Source organism: Schistocerca piceifrons, chromosome 3, assembly GCF_021461385.2.
Source record: "Schistocerca piceifrons isolate TAMUIC-IGC-003096 chromosome 3, iqSchPice1.1, whole genome shotgun sequence".
Taxonomy (NCBI): domain Eukaryota; kingdom Metazoa; phylum Arthropoda; class Insecta; order Orthoptera; family Acrididae; genus Schistocerca; species Schistocerca piceifrons.
Window position 1 is genome coordinate 638,755,090 of NC_060140.1, and position 22,270 is coordinate 638,777,359.

The following is a 22,270-nucleotide window of genomic DNA, read 5'->3' on the forward strand; positions in this document are numbered from 1 at the left end:
TACTATTGTGCCACCTAGTTTAACAATTACAAATAGGATTTTGTTAAATAGTGTTACATATTCATAAAACACTTATTCTCTCATATTACTGATTTTTGGATATGAAAGGTTATTTTATGGTAAAATCATTTATAAATTCAGGTCTGGTCCAGAGAAGTAACACTGATGTGGTGACACAACTTGCTTAAAATAACAGTTCAGATCACAACTGGTTGGTCATTTTCTGAAGATGAGATCTACATGAAGTCGAAACCTGTCATTAACAAAATATTATTGCAATCTAGACTGTTGTAACCCAGTTAAAACCAATTACTTTCTGCATTCCACGAAAGTTTATTAAATATCTAAACTTCATGGGAGTTGTACCAAAACATTACTTCTTTACTGTAACCACTGCTACAATCACTACCTACCTACCAGTTACTTACATAACTTATGAACATTATGCAAGAGGCAAAGATTTGCTGAATATACACTAAAAAGAAAAAAAGGAAAAGACTGACCACAAAGGAATTATCAAAATGTAGCAGAAATAAATAGATGTGACATACATTTAGAGACAAACAAATGATTTCTATTACAAAAAAATTGAATGATTTATTTGAGAGAAAGAGCTTCAGATGTCCTCCTGAGGGATATTGTCCCAAATTCTGTGCAACTGGCACATTAGATCATTAAAATCCCAAGATGGTTGGAGGTCAATGCCCATAATGGTCCAAATGTTCTCAATTGGGGAGAGATCTGGCAATCTTGCTGGCCAATAGGGTTTGAAAAGTATAAAGACAAGCAGTAGAAACTCTAGCCATGTGTGGGCAGGCTTTATCTTGTTGAAATGTAAGCCCAGCATGGCTTGCCATATGGCTCAACAATGAGGAATGATGGTCTGGGGTTCCATTTCATTTCATAGCAGGGCTTGTTTGGTTGTCATCCATGGCAGCCTTTCAGTTGCAATAGTCCACTGACAATATTCTATGCCCCATTTTGTTGCCCTTCAGGGCAAGTCATCCTGGGTCCACATTTCAACAAGATAATACCTGCCCACACATGGAAAGAGTTCTATCACTGTCTTCACACTTTCTAAGCCCTGCCACGGCCACCTAGGTTGCCAGATTTCTCGTGAATCAAAAACATTTGAAGCATTATGGGCAGTGTCCTCCAACCATCTCAGAATTCTGATGATCTAATGTGCCAACTGGACAGAATTTGGCATGATATCCCTCAAGAGGGTGTCCAACAACTCTGTCAATTGACATGCAGCCAAATAATTGCTTGGTTAAGGGCCAGAGATGGACCAACATGTGATTAACTTGCTCAATTTGTGAACCTCTTTGTCTCCAATAAATCAGCAAACAGCAAATTGTTCCGAAATTATAATCATTGGTTTGCCTGTACATGTACATTACATCTTATGATTTCCATCCCATTTGGATAATTTCTCCATGATGCAATCTTCTTCTTTTTTCTTTCTTTCTCAGAGTGTATTTATACACAGATGTAGTCACCTGAGAAACTGGTGTTAAAAGCTCTTCTTTGAAGAGGTTATGAACCTGATGAACAAGCTTTAGCAAATGGACAGTAGTTTGGGTGTTGTTGTCACATACATTTTATTGATTTCAGTGTCATCTCAGACAATCTGAGATGAGGTTCATTGGATGAAGCACTTGAAACCGAGCCCACCAAAAGCACTTGTGAAGTCAAGTCTTGTATTTCGGAGGCCTGTCACTGCTCCTTAGCTATGTTTAGACCAAACATATGCAAGAGAAACAAGACACAGTTCATATACAGGCACAGAAACGCTTACTAACATTAATTTTAGCAATATAAAATGTATATGGTTCTTTCCTCCACTGGTGAAGCAAGAATTAATTTCCACGTGTCAGGATCACAGGAGATATAAGCTACTGTCCAATTAGATAGATGGCTAATATATGTTCACTGAAGCTCCAGAAAGAGAAATTGATTTAGTGATATACTGACACATCTAGTATTGTAATGTGATATTGGGCATATGACTCTGGAACAAACAACAAACTAAATTGAAAAAGTAGTTTCCATTAATAATCATTTTGCATTTGAAGGAAGATGCCTCCATATCTGTCTCTTTCCCGTGCTCAGAAACACCTGCTATTTGAAGAACAGGCAAGCTGCATAAATTCTTTGAGCTCCAAGCAGACACCTGTATTTTACTGAATAAATGCTGTAACAGTCTGCTATTTCATTATTCTGCAATATAAATTGCTAAAACCTAACAAAACATGAAAATATATTCAGAGCCTTTGACCTTTCTTCTTGAGCAGATGAGTAAGGTGGTAAACAGGGTGCTGACTTGTCTGGTAGACCTAGAATTTTCCGGGAAACTGAATTTACTGGAAAAGTCAGAGAATTGTGAAAGACTAGAGGAATTACTGTATTTGTTGATGGAAAGAAATTTTAAGTGTAATTTCATTAAAAATTACTTTATTACTCTGATTTGGAAACAATGGACTGTAGAGTTGCTTATGGAAAGGTGAAAAAGGCTGATAAACTGTTCTAATGTTTGTAGCCCAATTGAGGATATCTGCAGCAAGTTTACCAACTTCAGTAACATTTCCAGAATGAGATTTTCACTCTGCAGCGGAGTGTGCGCTGATATGAAACTTCCTGGCAGATTAAAACTGTGTGCCCGACCGAGACTCGAACTCGGGACCTTTGCCTTTCACGGGCAAGTGCTCTACCAACTGAGCTACCAAAGCACGACTCACGGCCGGTACTCACAGCCTTACTTCTGCCAGTACCTCGTCTGCCCGCGAAAGGCAAAGGTCCCGAGTTCGAGTCTCGGTCGGGCACACAGTTTTAATCTGCCAGGAAGTTTCATTTCAGTAACATTTGTTACTGTGTATGGGTTCTCAGCCTTCAGGTGCAGTTTCTATTCCATGCCTGTATGGGTGAAATATGTGTGAGATTTTTCACATAGCTGTGAACTTGTCGTTTACAAATACACAGAGATGGGTTCCTTAATTTTATAAAAATATAAATACAGATCCTTATTTGAACATTCGTGTTTCATAGATCAGCACTGAATAGTCCAGTTTTGGTTACTTTTTTTACTCATTTACCAGATATAGACTGGGACACTCAGATGTTTAGGACGGGTGGTAGGGACAGAGCATCGAGTGACATTATACTGAGTGCACTATCCGAAAATTACCTCGAGCAATTAAACAGAGAACCGACTCGTGGAGATAACATCTTGGACCTACTGATAACAAACAGACCCGAACTTTTCGAATCTGTATGTACAGAACAGGGAATCAGTGATCATAAGGCCGTTGCAGCATCCCTGAATATGGAAGTTAATAGGAATATAAAAAAAGGGAGGAAGGTTTATCTGTTTAGCAAGAGTAATAGAAGGCAGATTTCAGACTACCTAACAGATCAAAACGAAAATTTCTGTTCCGACACTGACAATGTTGAGTGTTTATGGAAAAAGTTCAAGGCAATCGTAAAATGCGTTTTAGACAGGTACGTGCCGAGTAAAACTGTGAGGGACGGGAAAAACCCACCGTGGTACAACAACAAAGTTAGGAAACTACTGCGAAAGCAAAGAGAGCTCCACTCCAAGTTTAAACGCAGCCAAAACCTCTCAGACAAACTGAAGCTAAACGATGTCAAAGTTAGCGTAAGGAGGGCTATGCGTGAAGCGTTCATTGAATTCGAAAGTAAAATTCTATGTACCGACTTGACAGAAAATCCTAGGAAGTTCTGGTCTTACGTTAAATCAGTAAGTGGCTCGAAACAGCATATCCAGACACTACGGGATGATGATGGCATTGAAACAGAGGATGACACGCGTAAAGCTGAAATACTAAACACCTTTTTCCAAAGCTGTTTCACAGAGGAAGACCGCACTGCAGTTCCTTCTCTAAATCCTCGCACAAACGAAAAAATGGCTGACATCGAAATAAGTGTCCAAGGAATAGAAAAGCAACTGGAATCACTCAATAGAGGAAAGTCCACTGGACCTGACGGGATACCAATTCGATTCTACACAGAGTACGCGAAAGAACTTGCCCCCCTTCTAACAGCCGTGTACCGCAAGTCTCTAGAGGAACGGAGGGTTCCAAATGATTGGAAAAGAGCACAGATAGTCCCAGTCTTCAAGAAGGGTCGTCGAGCAGATGCGCAAAACTATAGACCTATATCTCTTACGTCGATCTCTTGTAGAATTTTAGAACATGTTTTTTGCTCGCGTATCATGTCATTTCTGGAAACCCAGAATCTACTATGTAGGAATCAACATGGATTCCGGAAACAGCGATCGTGTGAGACCCAACTCGCCTTATTTGTTCATGAGACCCAGAAAATATTAGATACAGGCTCCCAGGTAGATGCTATTTTTCTTGACTTCCGGAAGGCGTTCGATACAGTTCCGCACTGTCGCCTGATAAACAAAGTAAGAGCCTACGGAATATCAGACCAGCTGTGTGGCTGGATTGAAGAGTTTTTAGCAAACAGAACACAGCATGTTGTTATCAATGGAGAGACGTCTACAGACGTTAAAGTAACCTCTGGCGTGCCACAGGGGAGTGTTATGGGACCATTGCTTTTCACAATATATATAAATGACTTAGTAGATAGTGTCGGAAGTTCCATGCGGCTTTTCGCGGATGATGCTGTAGTATACAGAGAAGTTGCTGCATTAGAAAATTGTAGCGAAATACAGGAAGATCTGCAGCGGATAGGCACTTGGTGCAGGGAGTGGCAACTGACCCTTAACATAGACAAATGTAATATATTGCGAATACATAGAAAGAAGGATCCTTTATTGTATGATTATATGATAGCGGAACAAACACTGGTAGCAGTTACTTCTGTAAAATATCTGGGAGTATGCGTACGGAACGATTTGAAGTGGAATGATCATATAAAACTAATTGTTGGTAAGGCGGGTACCAGGTTGAGATTCATTGGGAGAGTGCTTAGAAAATGTAGTCCATCAACAAAGGAGGTGGCTTACAAAACACTCGTTCGACCTATACTTGAGTGTTGCTCATCAGTGTGGGATCCGTACCAGGTCGGGTTGACGGAGGAGATAGAGAAGATCCAAAGAAGAGCGGCGCGTTTCGTCACTGGGTTATTTGGTAACCGTGATAGCGTTACGGAGATGTTTAATAAACTCAAGTGGCAGACTCTGCAAGAGAGGCGCTCTGCATCGCGGTGTAGCTTGCTCGCCAGGTTTCGAGAGGGTGCGTTTCTGGATGAGGTATCGAATATATTGCTTCCCCCTACTTATACTTCCCGAGGAGATCACGAATGTAAAATTAGAGAGATTAGAGCGCGCACGGAGGCTTTCAGACAGTCGTTCTTCCCGCGAACCATACGCGACTGGAACAGGAAAGGGAGGTAATGATAGTGGCACGTAAAGTGCCCTCCGCTACACACCGTTGGGTGGCTTGCGGAGTATCAATGTAGATGTAGATGTAGATAAAGCATCATGTTTCAAGTTAAGAATTATGTTAGTGTGAAGAGCATCTGGTTTGAAGTATGATTTGTCATTGCTATCAGCAACTATTGATATTTAATTCCAGTGACAACAGTTTGAACATGATGTTGAAAAGTTTTCTCATATACTCACGGGCATCTAAAAATTTTTTCCAAGAGTGGAGAAGATTCTAGAACTGCCAGGCTTGACACACCAGTAACTGATTTGGTGAGTTTGAAAACTTGTTGTGCCCTAAGTACACAAATCTTAAAATGAATTATATTTATCCACTTAGTTATTTTAAGGTAGAGCACTTTGATGTTAAATGATAAGAATATTTCAATAGTATGTACAAATTACATCGTTTTATGTTAGTAATGTGAATAGAGATGTCACTTTTTTGGTTCAGTGATCTAAAATTATATCTTCAACTCAAAATATCTGGCAAGTTATGAAATAAAAGAAATTATTCACATGCCTATAATCTTTGGCTAAATATGAAAAAAAATGATCACAACACCTGAGAAAATTCTGTCAGATATCCCAGTATGGTCAGCAGTTTTTACTTGGTTGGAAAACTGGAAAGGAGTGAATTCAGTCTCATAGTGCCAGCTGAGGAGCTGGCATGAGGTCTGTTAACACAACAACAGCCAGGAGAGAGGTGTGCTGACCACATGCTGCTCCACATCACATTTCGATAATGCCATTGGCTGAGGGTGGCATGGTGTTTTGTTGGGCCAGAGTGGCCCTCTCTGGCCAGAACAGCATTTTCCCCCCTTTTCTTTTCCTCTGTTTTCTGTTCTTAATGTGAGAGGCATTCGGTAATGTAATACAATTATATTTTTCTTTACTGAAAGAAGGTTTATTGTATTCAGAATTTCAACAAGCCATGTTATTCACCTCTCTTTTGGCTACAAAACCCTATTTGTCAACATAATCTCTGTTAAATTCAATGGCCTTATACCACCTTACTGGGAGGCCCTGGGTGCCTGCATGGCACCCTTCTACTGGTTGATGTTAGAACCAATGTCTTGTTGCATCAATAATCTCCCCATCATTCATTTACTGTTTCCTGCAGAGAGCATTCTTCACTGGGGCAAACAGATAGAAGCCATAAGGTGCAAGATCTGGGCTGTAGGGTGGATGAGGAACAACAGTCCTATGAAGTCTTGTGAGCACTACCAACAGAGATGTCCAGCTGTGCAACAAGGTGTTTGATTCTGATCCATTGAACACCTCGAATGAGAGTTTCCATACATTCCAACACTGAAGGAATACAGCTGTGCACAGTATGGTGGAGATCAGACAGGTTTGTGTGACCTAGTTGTGATGATGACAGACGCCTCGCCAATGACTCGCCATCCTTTTGTTCAGTGCCAGGTCTCTGTAGATATTCCACAAGCATGTATGAATATCTGTGATGCTCTAGTTTTCTCCCAAAACAAACTCAATGTCAGCTCTCTCCTTGAAATGTCATTTTAAAGGCTACATATAGTGCTGCCACCTATCAGAACTTAGAGAAATAGGAACTGAAACAGGAATATTCCATGAAATTTCCTGGCAGATTAAAACTGTGTGCCAGACCAAGACTCGAACTCAGGACCTTTTTCTTTTACTGGCAGAAGTAAAGCTGTGAGGATGGGGCGTGAGTCATGCTTGGGTAGCTCAGATGGTAGAGCACTTGCCTGTGAAAGGCAAAGGTCCTGAGTTCAAGTCTCAGTCCAGCACACAGTTTTAATCTGCCAGGAAGTTTCATGTCAGTGCACACTCCGCTGCAGAGTGAAAATCTCATTCAGGTATATTCCATGATGTCCCACAGCAAATTTCATATTTTTTCAACCGAAATTAGTCAAGCAAAAGAAATGTGTTGCATTACTTTTTGAGTGGCCCTTGTACATGACACCATCCATAGAAGGTGAATTCCTTTTATGCCATAGTGTTTTAGATTCTCTTGCAGAATTTAATGACCTAGGTGAGGTCATGGAAAATTCCTACAGAACAGTGATTCTTGTTTCATTCCACCACAATGAAGTTTGTGTGATTATTTATTGCTTTCTCTGTTGATGAGCCATTACAGAGTAGTTCTTAAAAGGTTACAGTCAGAAATGTGGCTCACTGTTCTTTGATAAGCTAATATCTCAGAAAGTTTTGAAAAATGGGGAAGATGGCAATGGATGTAGGGTTAGAGATTATTTGCTCAGCTCTACTTATGTAAATGGATGTTACTACAGCATAATTCAGTGCTCCAGAAAATACACCTAGTGTTAGCACGCTTTTCTAAAAAAGTTTGAAGAAGGAAATGCAGTTTGAGTTCTAAGTTCAAGTTTTTATCTAGGTTGACTCAGTGAGCCATGATTATTAGGGGTCTTAAATAAAAATCCCTCGGAAATATTAACTTGCCAGCATAAAAAAACAAGACTGACCCTAGAATACACATCTAACTCTGACAACACTGTTTTACTGCTCCAGGCATTACTCAGCTCCAAAGAATACTAATGATAGAACTAATAATAGTCAATTGTCTCACTTCCACAGGTACATTCATCTTGGTTATCATAATATTCATAATAACTTTACTTCCATCAAACACAATCTTTAAAAAGCTTGTTTTTCTAAATTCAAGAGTGAGTATTACATTGTATTTAGCAATTGCAAATTCCATACCTTTGATGTTTTTTGTTGCTGCTTCATTTTGGAGCACAAACAGAAAAATAAAACATTATAAGTGCTCTACAGCATTTAACCAATATTTATATTAACACACTCGTCAAGCATAACATTATCAAACTAATATCTTTCAGGTAAACATTAATCAGGTAATGAACACTCTTCAGTTTGACACAACAATTGAATCTTGATGCAATTGTATTTTTAAACAAATTAAATACAAGTGCAAATGAAGTTTTTTTTTTTATGACTGGTAATGCACCACTACACTGCATGAAAATGATTATACAATAAATCTGTGAATCACAGTATCCATGACATTTAGTGCAGTCAGATTATGTAGTCAAAATTAAATTTGTAGAAATTTGTTGTTGCACACCAATTGAAGAAATCAATGCAAACCATTCCTTTGCATGTCAAAAGACATAAACCACAATTACAGTTGCAGACTGTATACTTCTAAGTTTCCTCAATATGTTTGAGCCATATAATCCTTTGGCTTCACACTGAAAGAAATTACACTAACTGAATACAAAAGACATAAACCACAATCTTAGTTGTAAACTGTACACTTCTAGATTTCCTCAATATGTTTGAGCCAGATAATCTTTTGGCTTCACATTAAAAGAAATTATACTAATTGAAGACTCATTAAGTACTGGTATCATAAAGTTCAGTTACAATGCTGTTTCCAGACTGTAATCATATTAAAATAACAATACTTTTGTTTTAACAATGAAAATAATCAATTACTGATAATATAATGTAAATGGATAGATAAAAAATCTACTCGGATAGATAAAAAATCTACTCACCAACCAGTGTCAGGGGAACACACACACAAAAGGATTTAACTTTTACAAACTTTTGGAACCAGTGGCCCCTTCTAGAAGAAGAGTTGAAGTGGAAGGAAGAGAGGTGAAGGAAAAGGACTGGAGCAGTTTAGGGAAAGGAATACAGGTCAAAAAAGTCATCCAGAACCCTGGGTCAGGGGAGACTTACCATCTACTAAGTCTCCCATTCATATTTTGCATTTGTTTGGCATTTAGATTTGACATCATCTGAATGTTGGACAGCATGGGAATGTGAGGGCAGGCATACTCATTGAAAATGTTCCACTCGACCACATCTAACCAGCACAAGAAAGGGTCACTGTATTGCGCACGAAACACGTTGTAGCCTCTTCATATCTGCACCTGCCATCTGAGAACAATAGTGTCCACTCCTTGTAACAGTCTGTGTCATCCTGCACCATTGGTTAGAGATTAATGGCAACTGGACTAGGGTATTACCATTCCATGCATAGGGTGCCATTAACATCACTACACAAACAGTTGGATTTGGAGTTGTGCATTGGCCGGGCAGCATGGGCTGCTAATGAATGGCTTCATATTGTGTTATCATTGGATTTCAGTTCTGCACTATCCTGAGGGACCATTATCGGTGAATATGGTGGCAACCTGGGGCATCTTCCATTCTTGCAGTGTTTTGGAGAGACATAGCAGTGTTACTCCTAGTGTTATGCTGTGGGCAGTTATTGAGTATGACTTCTGCTCATGGCTAGTAATGATTGAGGGAACTCTGATGACATAATAGTATGTCAAAGACATCCAGCATCCTCAAGTGTTACCTCTTGTGTGACAGTATCATGGCACCATCTTTTCAACAGGACAATGTTTGTCCAAACAAGGCATGCATCTCCATGATCTGTCTGCATAGTGTTGAGGTGCTCCCATGGCCAGCAAGATCCTCAGATCTGTGCAAAATAGAACAGGTGTGAGACTAGGTCAGATGTCAACTCTGTCCCAGCACCAGCGTCCAAGATATCAAGGACCAGTTGCAACAGGTGTGGGCCAGCTTACCTCAGAAGAGGATATAATGGTCTTGTGACATCTTTCCCAAATGAATCAGCACATGCATCTGTGCCAGGGTGGCATGCAATATCATACTGGTAAGTGGGTTTATATTTCCAAGTTCTTCACGAATCTGACTCAACTTTGTAACCTTTAAATTACATAAAACATTCTCTCAACCCCTTGAAATTTCATTTCCTTTCCTCCTCCCCTTCTGGATGCTTCACTTTTTTCATCGGGAAATGCATTAACTGCTTTTACAATAAGAGTATTCTTCAGTTGTCATGTTTTTAATTGCTGATTTTTAGCAACCTTCAAAAAACGTTTATTTGGTGAAACATCTCAACATAATTTTTGATTATTTGATACTGCAGAGTTAACTTTCCACAAGGTTATCCAGGAGCACAATATGTACCAAAGTTACCATCTTACTTCTTTATGAGGTGATTCAAACTTATAAGATTAATATCAAAGTTGAATTACTAATGCTAAATAGTTTAAACATAATAAGAGGACCACAGAAAATCTGCATCTGTGTATTAATAAATTGTACCTGCTTGAGACGTTTACTGCTGATGCTGTATTGAGAGCATTGTCCAGTAATGGGGGTAGTCTGGACTCTAATATCTCAGCAGCTGATGGTCGAAACACTGGATCTCTTTGTAAAAGATCATGAACTAGCTGTCGAAAGCCTGCAGAATAACCTGATGGGATAGGTTGAAATTGCCCCTAAAAAGACAGAAAATGATAACTTGACTGTCTACATAATGTGTAGTTTGTCATCTCAGCTTATCACTGACAAAAAACCTTGTCCATACAACTGACTGTCATGATGAAGACATGAGTGTTTAGAGACAGATTAGAAAGAAATGGAAAGCTGTATTAACAGGGAGATTGGTACTGGAAGATAAGGATATGCTACAAAAGATATTGCTATTCAAGCAATACTCCTCCTATAATGCATTGTGTGTGGTCAATATTAGGACAGTTTTTTTCTAATTACCTAATTTGAGAGCCAGAATCAGTCTGTACTTGTGGACTTAGACAACATTCACTGTTTTCATAAAATATTTGGGGGGCTGGGAAATTTATCACCTGATAACATTCCATTCTAGTTTGCATTTGCTTCTAGGTATCGTTCAGAAGCAAGTTCTTTGGCCCAGATCAATTTGAAAGAATGTTATTACTTTTTCATTTTAAATAAGATATATTAAGTGTATACACTTTTGACACAGGTGTACCTGAATATGAACATGCAAATTCCAAAATATGAACTAAAGGAATTTTGTAATGAAGGCTTTTATTGTGTGAAGATACGTTAAAGGGACCAATTGGCAGCATTTAGTTTCCAACATACTCACAAAGAAAAAGAAATTTTGGATATTTTATTATGTCATTAAATGTCACTTTTCTGAAAAATGATTAGAATACTGTTGTCATATGTGAGCTAATGTGAGTCACACACACACACACACACACACACACACACACACACACAAATAACTGCTTGGCAGTGTTTAGTGAATGTACTCACTTTCCCTTCTGTATCTGCTTCTAGGAGTGGGCTTTTCTTTGACATAAAGATGTCTTATAGTTTTGATGTATCTGACTCTACTTCAGGTGATTTTTGAAAGGTATAGATGAAATAGAAAGGACGACAACATCCACAGAAAAGGAAGAAGGTCTAGAAGGATGACTCTCACATAACGTCTGATATTTTTTTCATCAACAGTTAAATAGTGTCACATAATGTTTTATTACATGAATACTGATGTACTACCTACAGAGCTAACTACAGCTTTATAAATCATTTGCATGCTCCTTATGAGGATGTGACTGAAAGAGTCAGTACAATATTTAAAAGATCAAAGGTTCTCCTTTTAATGTGCAGCTGGAAAAGTAAACAGAAAAAAGAACTGATGATATTTCCTAGTGTGATCTGAGCCAACAGTTTTACACAGACTAAATTCCTCATGTAGTAAACATCAAAGAATTGATTGCCTAAGAGCAAACTAAATTCAGCATTATTGTGGCACAATGCAGCCTCAGAGTTTCCTCGAAGTGTTAAGCTTTTAAGGCTAATCTCTGATCGACATTCATATGTACCTTTTCAAGAAAATAATATCTCTTGTAAAAGAACAAAAATTCAATACGTTATTTCTGGCTCTACCATTTGCTCTGACACTTGATACTCTATTACTAATCATTTCATGTATAGAAGAGTCTGCCAATTTTTTTCTGCTTTTACATCTGTTCTTTGAGCTGACCCCATTATAAACAATATTCATAGTGAAAACCTGCTTACATCACTCACACACACACACACACACATACACACACACACACACACACACACACACACACACACACACACACACACACATGTCTTCATATTCTTTAGACTACCTACAGTCATAGTCAATCATAATGTGTAAATTTAGGACTTATCGTTATCTGCTGTAAGTTCGCATTCTTTACAAGAAACTGTTTTTAAAAGGAGAAGTGATTGAAGAATTATTTTGTTGTATGTGAATAGTTAGTTTTACCTTCATGATTTTGTTGACAAGTGCTGGTAGATTTGAACCTTCAAATGTTTTCTGTAGGCATGCCATTTCATATAATATGCAGCCAAGAGCCCAAATGTCAGACTTCTGTCCATACTGTTTGCCTTCACACTGCAAAATCAAGGAACAGTTTATCAGTTTATTAGAGTAATAAATACATAATGAGTACTGAACAGTCCATATGTATGGTCTACTAAATTCTAGCTATTGTGTATGGATGATGAGCCATGGCTGGTTTATATTACTGAGTGTTGCTTTCACGCAACAGCGAGGATGGAGGGACTGGTGAATGTGACCTCTAATATAACAAATGTAAAGGATTAAATTTTCAAAATATACACATCACATGTCATATAGTCTACATGGGTGTACTGAAAAGTAATGTCCCTGAATTTCTTTATGTGAAAGCTGTTGAAGCTTTTTAAACAGAACAAATGTTATTAACATTCTACCTCAAACAATAGAAAATCTGGGATGTAATAATGACAATATTAAGAAAAGGATTGATAGCTACTCAGCATAGAGTGGTGATGTTGAGTCACAGACAGGCACAACGAAAAGACTGTCAAACAAGTAAGCTCTCAGCCAAAAAGGCCTTCTTCCTTCTACTGAGACTGTGGCAGCCAGAGACAGTGGCCATATGAATGTGAGTTGCATTTGCATAGGTATGTATGTGTATGTTGTCTAACATGGATTAAAGACTTTTTGGCCAAAAACTTAAATGTATGACAATCTTTTTTGTGCCTATGTGTGACTCAACATCTCCATTATGTGGCAAATGGCAACCTATTCCTTTCATAATATTGTCATAAACATTCTACATCTTTATTCTTCATGTTAAAGTAGTACAATGTAGGATTCTCTTATTATGGGTTGTAACTGAGCTCTCAATTCTCAACTGATCTGTCACTGCAATGTTGTTTGTAATAAACATTACCTTTTTCAGTCATGACAGTTGTCTTGTTGTATTTTCTTCAAGCTTGGACCTGCTACTCAGTTCCACTAATTATACTGTGCAAACTTCTTCATCACCTGCAGGTGGACAAGGGCTGTAAGAGAGCTCATAACTATGTCAACTCACCATTACTGAAATGATGTAACCACCTCTGAAAGAACTCTTCTGTAGTTTGTTGCTCAAATAAAACCACTACACAACTGGTTGAACAGATCTCACATTAACTTGAGTAAAATATATACAGCACATCTTATGACATCACCTCAAATAGTCCTTTGCACTTTGCTGATGTCTTGTGTCCACAATTTGTTCCTTATTTCTGTACATATCAACATAAATAACACACAGTTGTTTGTTTGCTATGTACAAACTACATAAAATATGTTTTCTGCTTTCACAAGCGTCTTCTGTTGGCCTAAGAGGATAACAGTGTAACATTTTGTTCTGGAGAACTCATGTTATACTTCAATGTCTACATTTTTATTTCTCAGCATAGTCACACTTGCAATGAATACATTTCTCCCAGCAAAAGACAAATTTGTTTGTACTGTTGCTATAGAATATTTGACTTTGTTGATGAAGCCACAACCTTACCTCTTCTTGCACTGCTTCATCAATATCAAAGTGTAATCCTCAAAGATGTACTTTAAGTTTTGGTAACAGATGACATAGTTATGTTGCACACTGCCATGTTACATGCTACAATTCAAAGCCCTCTAGTGGCAGAGGGCTGCAAATATGCAGACATGAAAAATAAAGATTTAGAAAGCTAATAACTTTTTTGATTTAAAAAGCTTTAAGAGTTTTCACTTAAAAATTAAATTATACCATCATAGAAAAAAGAAAAAAAAACTACTGTCCAATAACACAACAGAGCAAATTTTCGTTATTGCTGTATCCATCTGTATAATATTACCTCAATAAAAATCTAGGTCGGAGATGTATCACAACATCAGCAAACTTGCCAATCTGCATTAGCCATCTTCTAAGTTTCTTTGCATTCCTGAATATATGCTGTGAAGCTCAAGACTCACAATATGACATAAGTGATTTTATAATGGTGAAGATTCACTGAATACCATGATCTTTCTTTAGGTGTAATCTTCATTGAAATTGTGGCCACCTGTTCTTTGAAAATTTTAATCTGCTTAGTGATTATGGAGGCCACAATTTCACCTGTGTAGTAAACCATGGGGTAACTTATTCACACTTCATATAAGCAGACTGCAATGACAGACAAACTATGGACAGGCCATTTATCCAGTAGTGGATATCAAATCATTGTTGATGATGATAGAGAGGACTTCACAAGTAGAACTAGCAGTTATATTAATCTGACTGGAATCCATATGATCCCCTTGTGCACAGTGAACTTTCAATATAGACGATGGAGGAAATAACAGCAATCAACTGCAAAATGTTACAGCAGATATAGACTGCAAGTATTACATCAGCAACAGTTGACATTAGTCCAAAGTGACTTATAACAAACAATACTGGTTGGTTTAGAGCATATCTGCATGTTCTACACCAACAAATATTTTTTATTATGTGACACTTCGGACTAATGTCAACTGTTGCTTTATGCACTGAAGATCACTATGTAGAAATTGAAATCTAGATCTGCTGTAATAAAACAACAGATTTTGTGATCAATTGCTGTTCTTTTCTCTACTGTCTAGAACTTATATTCTACACAAATAACTTTAGAGTTTTGAACTGGTCAAAGCAAAAATAATTTAGAAAAATCTACAATCCATGAAGATTACAACAAGGGAAAACTTCATTTCTGGCCTAACACATTACCATCCTATTGTTTTGGCATAACGCTGTTTACATCTGGTGCAGATTAACTTCATGTAACTTATTAGTGCAGTCTGAAAGTAGGTCTGAAAATCAATTACAATGAAATCATAGTATTGTATATGAGCACATCAGAAAATACCTAGTACAAATGAACAGTGAAACCATAGGACTAGTTGATTAACATTTGGTTTAGGTCACTTGAGGGCAATGCTTAAATAGATGGTAAAAGAAATAAAAAGATGAGGAAAAATGGCACAAAAGGTAGTTTGTAAAATAGACAGTTTTAAAACTAAGATTTTAGTGACTCTGGTACGTATATTATCAGGTATGACTGATGACAATGAGATACAGACTTAAAGCACAACCTTTCAAAATGAGGATTTCTCAGTGAGATATGGGTGAATACATGTTAAATTTATTGGGAGGTACAGGAAAACGAGATGGACTGTAATCAGAACAAAATGAAGATAAGCCAGACATGTAGCCAGCCAGTACTCTGCTGGATTTCAAGAGATAATAAAAGATCAACACAAAGACCTGATAGAAGCTTGATAGATATAATTAGAAAACCTGCAGTAACAGCATGGATGTTTATTTTTGAAAACTGTAATCAAGGCAAAGTCTGGATAAATTCTTCATCAAGTAGTGCATGCCAAATTGTTGTTGATGATAGGAGTGATGACATCAGCAGCAGAACTCGTAGTCATATTTCACACACTTTTAAGTTTTGATAAAAAGTGCTACTACAGGTTTGACAGTCCTTTACAGTGCTTCAGTGTGAATATGCCACCATTTTTTAACTGCACATGGGCTTATTTTTTAATTATTTGAATAAATTTAGCTGTATTTTAGTTTCCCTTTGCACAATCACACATATTCACATACATACCACACACATCCATTAATATAGCTTTTTGTTAAAAGCCTTATACATTTATCTGAAACCACTGGGACTTGGTTAAAGAATGTAGTAGGATGATTACAAAAATAGCTTATCAAACAATCTGAAAACAAATAAAGAGAAAGTGGTGAAAATAGTAACACATGTACAACCACAATATTAACATATGACAGTGAAAACCTAAGTAATCTTTCAGTTCTGCCAGTCCTATTGATACTATACTGCCTTTGTGGGAAAGACACAGAAGCAAGAAGGGAGCTAAAAATCTATTGAGCAGACACTGATTACATTCATGCAATTATGCAGAAGTTATATGCCGAAAATATAATAATGTCATTACCATAATTATCAACAAATGGATCTCTTTTTAGATTCAAAAGTTCTACAGCCATTCCTGTGCAAGAAAGGTGGGAAAATGGGTAAAATAGACAAGTAACTATAGGCTGAGAGACATATCTTCCATTAGACACAAAGTTATATATAAAAAACTCATCTTTAAAATTAATTGTTGTTTATTTTGTCACTGCGTGATATGACTATTTTCAACCAATACTTGATCATATTTAGGTCTGTGCAGTTGCATAAGTACTCTGTTGTATCCATATGGCACTGCACGTCACAATACAGTATTTAACTCAGCTGTGGATTGTCTCATGATGAATATTGTGGCAACAGTGAGGTTGTTCATAGACAAAATTGTCGTTTGATTTGGGTCATAGTATGGGTTCATTAGGTCAAAACCAACAAACAAATAAGGCAGCCTTGTGTGCATGCACATTACACACTGAAAGATAATTTATAGGATGACATTTAAGGTTCCTATATGAGGATGATGGTTCAAAACCGCGTCCGGCCATTCTGATTTAGGTTTTCCATGATTTCCTTAAATCGCTTGAGGCAAATACTGGGATGATCCCTTTGAAAAGGCACAGCCAACTTCCTTCCCCATCCTTCCCTAATCTGATGGGAATGATAACCTCACCTTTTGGTCCCCTCCACTGTGATCAATCAGTTATTGAGTTGAAACCATGGTCTACAGGTAGCATCTTTGATTATTAATCAAAACATCCTGCGTCCCAGCTTGGAACCCAGCCACTGCTCAAATTTTGAATCAAAATCAGCAGCAATTGTGGCCCTAAGATTTCCAGCATAAGTTGTTGCTCTTGCTCTGCCAATGGCCTTGTCAAAGAGGGCAGAGGAGTGTAAAAAGGTTCAGGGCACTCTCTTCCCTTAGGGGTTTGAAATGGTCCATAAAAGGTGAATCAAATAACAATGATCAATGGCATGAGGATGCAGAAGGCAATGGAAAACACTGCATTAAAGACACAATGTGTATCCACAGGATATGTAGCCTGTAATTGAAAAGTGTCATTTTACCACTGGCAAAAGATTCCAGATTAGTCTGGCTTTTGGATCTCTAGGAGGGGACTGCCAAGGTGGAAGTGACCATGAGAAAAAAATGGGATAACATTCTATGAGTCAAAGCATGAAATGTTAGACATATGAACACGGTAAGAAAGCCAGAAAATCTGAAAAGGCAATCAGAAAGGCTCAGAATAGATGTATTAGAGATGAGTGAAGTGAAATGGAAAGAACTTCTGGACAGATGAATATAAGGTAATATCAACAATAGCATGGTCAGACAGAGATAATGAATTCAGATTTTGAATTGTAAGGCTTACCTAGGTGCATATAAGATCACAATTTAATAATTATGAAGAGTAGACTGAAGTTTAAGAGAATCATCTGAAATGATCAATGTGGAAGGAAGTAGGATACTGAAATACTGAGGAATGATGAGGCACAATTGAAGTTCACTAAGGATGTGGATTCTATGATAAGTAACACCAGAGTAGGCAGTTAAGCTGAAGAGGAATGGAAATCTCTGAAAAGGGCAATCACACATGTTGGACAGTCAGATATGGACACAAGGAAGGTAACTGCAAAGAAACCCACAACCTGTTGTTCCAGAATTGGATGTCCCTCCTCTCAGAACCTGGAACAACACAGCAAAAGTGCTGCAACAACAGGGTCCACACCCTCTGTCCTCTGGCAAGCACAACCCAGCATCATTCCAGACACCAAGTCCAATGGAAGTCAACATCATCCTGCCGAGGTCTCCACTCCACAGGTGGCCAACAAAGAAGTGCCAGATTCTTCAGATGTTAAGATGTGCTACACCTCTCATCCTTGGAGAGGGGGATATATACTGTGTACAGGCTGTATGTTCTACAGACAGGCAACCCTTCTCACAGCAATGGTATAACAAGTGGCCTAACCTCAAAGGGATTACATCAACAGATAATAGAGCTCAATCTGTTTGCCTCTGTGGATGACATAATCGCAAAGAGTTGCTCTGGCATCTCTATGTGGCCTGGACATTAAGGGTGGCACAGAGCTACTCCAAGGCATCTTCTATCAACGTCTTGGCCAGGCATCAACTGCGTCTGCAGTTCCTCAGAGCCTTAATTGGAACCTTTATTATGTATGATGCCATGCCATGACAGCCACCACCAAACAACAGAGCCACCGGTGTCTGCCTTCGCCATCACTGGTACTTGGTCTCTACATCATTAGAGATACCCAGGAACTTGGTATTGGATATTAACCTTCGTTATGTTACTTTGTTCTGCAACCAAGTTCATATTAACTTCGATTGTTTCATCATTACAACTTTCAGCTTAAGGAGGACTTTAATAAATTCAGTGCCAACTATGAACTGTCACAAACCTGCAATGACTAAATTTACTCCAAAGGGGGAGTATTTTGGTTTATGTACTTTTTAATAAAACTGTTATAAATTGTTTAATTGGGATGTGTTCTCAATGCACTCAACTGTTACGAGACTTAGCAGACTGTTTATAAGAAACCCCTTGAACAAGATAAAAAAGACTTAAAATCATGCAAAGAAAATGAATGTGTGGTTTATGTCTAAGAGACAGAAACTCAGTCATGTTATGGATGGTGAAAGGATTTCCATTACAGGAAAAGTGTAACAGTTTTGAACCAATGTCAGAGTGATAGCTCCACTTTTTTTCTCAATCTCTACAGAACTGTACTGTTAAAACAGCTAACCAACATAGCTATGTTTGAGAATGTTGCATTACAAAATGCACTGAGACTATAGTCAAGGCAAGACGACTTATGTTTTCATTGCCATAACAATCAGCCTGCCCAGTCTACTGTGTTACATCTCAAGATTTGTGTAAAAAATTAGATTACTGCCCTCTCCTAAATCCTCATAGTTCTCAAATGTCACTACAAATAATGTTTTCTTGTCACCAAGATTAAAATCTGGGTTGAAGAACAAAAGGTCAGTGTCACTGATGACAATGACAAGAATGTGTCATGGGCATTTGAGGAACATTCTGAAAGAAGCCTTCCAAAGCCAAATTACAAAACAAAGCCACCTATCTGGGACAAGTGCGAATTGAGTATTAGCCATTTGTAAGCTGAATAAAAGTTTAATTTAAAAATATTCTTTATTATATGAATAGATCCTAAAACATGTTGTTTCAACTAATCATGAATCATTGCAAAGAAGCTCAGAAACAACCTCAGTATAATGCTACAAAATGACTTTAAATGAGTATTTAAATAATTGGTGAATGATTGAGGAGTAAAGGAGACCACTCACAGAATAGTAGCAGCAGTCAAATGTAAGTGGAGTAAGTGTTGTGTCCTAAGAGCTCTGGAATCTTTCACTGGTATGGGAACAGTTCATTCTGCTTGCATTAACTTCAAACTAATGCATGGAATAATATTTTGTGAAGACTGTCTTGTACTCACCAGGATATTTATAATCCTAAAAAGGGACATTACAATAGTTAATTAAAGTAAAATTCGGGAGTCATGTAAATATGTCATCACGGCATTTCCTGAAGTCCATTGTCAGTTATCACACAGCTCAGAAAGACAGTGCAGTGGTACAAGACTGGACCAATATTCAGGACGATTGCAGTTGACTTTCTGCCCAGCCATCCAGATTTAGGTTCTTTTATGATCTCCTTAAATTGCTTAAGATGAATGCCAGGATGATGCCTTTGAAAGGGTAAAGCTCAGTTCCTTCTCCTACTGAGGTTTTCTTCCATCCTGTATCACATACTTTAGTAAGCTATTGTTTTGATTGAACCAAATCTACCTGACCAGACAGAAAGCATGAAAGAAATGTGATATTCATAAACATAATACCAGACTGAACAAAAATGTAACACACAATCATTAGTAAAACCTATCTGTGCCACAAGAAAGCATTTCACATGGGCTTAGAACATTTAACAAATTAACTGAGACCATAAAAGCAATCAAGACCATAAAGCTCTAACGGAATATGTTGTTGCCCCCATTGAAGCTATCTTATTTGAATAAAATGTTTTTTCATCACTATTGGCCAATTTTGACCATATGATAATTACAAATTGCCATGTCCATATCATTATATATACTGAAGAACCAAAGAAACTGGTACATCATTCTAATATTGTGTAGGATGCCACGAGCAGGCAGAAGAGCCACAACATGACATGGTATCGACTCAACTAACATCTGAAGTAGTGCTGGAGGGGGCTGACACCAAGAATCCTACAGGGTTGCCCATAAATTCAAAAGAGTATGAGGGGTGGAGATCTCTTCTGAATAGCACATTGCAAGGCATCTCAGATATGCTCAATAATGTTAATGTCTCCGAGTTTAGTGGCCAGTGGAAGTGTTTAAACTCAGAAGAGTGTTTCTGGAGCCACTCTGAAGCAATTCTGGACATGTCCTGCTGGAATTGTCCAAGTCTGTCGGAATGCACAATGGACAAGAATGGATGCACGTGACCAGACGCTATGCTTATGTATGCATTACCTGTCAGAGTCATATCTAGACATACCAGGGGTCCCAACCATTCCAACTGTCCACACCCCACACCACTACAGAGCCTCAATGAGCCTGAACAGACTCCTGTTGACATACAGAGTCCATGGATTCATGACGTTGTCTCCATAAGTACACGTCCATTTGCTCAATACAATTTGAAATGAGACTCAGCCAACCAGGAAACATGTTTGCAGTCATCAACAGCCCAGTGTTGGTGTTGACAGACCCAGGCAAGGCGTAGAGCTTTGTGCCATGCAGTCATCAATGGAACATGAGTGGGCCTTCAGCTCCAAAAGCCCACATTGATGATGTTTCATTGAATGGTTCACATGCAGACACTTGTTGATGGCCTAGCACTGAAATCTGCAGTGATCTGCAGAAGAGTTGCACTTCTGTCATGTTGAATGATTCTCTTTGTGATGTTCGCCTGCTTTATTTCTTCATTGATAGTCCTCAGTGTCGGTCGACATACTGCACTGTTATACTGGCTGAAAAATGGGGGGAGGGGGGGGGGATAGTTCAACACTGTCTATCGTAAATGATGCAGCCAACAGTTGCACAGTTGTGTTTCACAGTTCTTTACTTTCACTGTTCACAGCCCCACGATATTACACAGTTATATGGCCAGTTCACTATTGGTAAATGTTAAGCTTCATTAATAAGTTGCAGACAAACATCAACATACTGCTACAATAGTTTGCTGTTGAACATCTATGAGCAGTAAATACCTAACCACACAGTTCACAGTTCTCGCAGAATAATAAGGTACTTTTGACACTATTTCTCAAATAAATTGAACAGACACTGTCATTGTTTTAACACACGGCCTATTGTGTTACACTAATTCCACTAAATAAATGTAGTGTGACTGGGGCCTCCTGTCGGGTAGACCGTTCGCCGGGTGCAAGTCTTTCGATTTAACGCCACTTTGGCAACCTGCGTGTTGATGGGCATGAAATGACAACACCCAGTCCCTGAGTAGAGAAATATCCGACCCAGCCGGGAATTGAACCCAGGCCCTTTGGATTGACACTCTGTCACGCTGACCACTCAAATACCAGGGGCGGACACTAAATCCACTTGAAACAGTACATAAGTGGACTGACTGTCTCAGGAGCAAAAATCAGGCCTTTATATAGCCTCACAATAATAAGCACTGAAACTATACATTGTTTGATGTTTAATTTATGGAAATTACAATTA

At 38.2% G+C, this 22,270-nt stretch overlaps 1 protein-coding gene across 1 annotated transcript in view; it reads right to left on the reverse strand.

Annotated features, from left to right (window-relative positions):
- The window catches only part of LOC124789624 (serine/threonine-protein kinase Nek8-like), a 319,457-nt gene that overhangs the window by 206,332 nt on the left and 90,855 nt on the right, over positions 1 to 22,270 (reverse strand). Inside the window, exons 9-11 of the mRNA XM_047257042.1 lie at positions 12,528 to 12,656; positions 10,535 to 10,710; positions 8,126 to 8,146 (exon numbers count right to left, since the gene is read on the reverse strand). Coding sequence (XP_047112998.1) covers positions 8,126 to 8,146; positions 10,535 to 10,710; positions 12,528 to 12,656 — 326 coding nt within the window. The remainder of the gene's footprint in view (positions 1 to 8,125; positions 8,147 to 10,534; positions 10,711 to 12,527; positions 12,657 to 22,270) is intronic.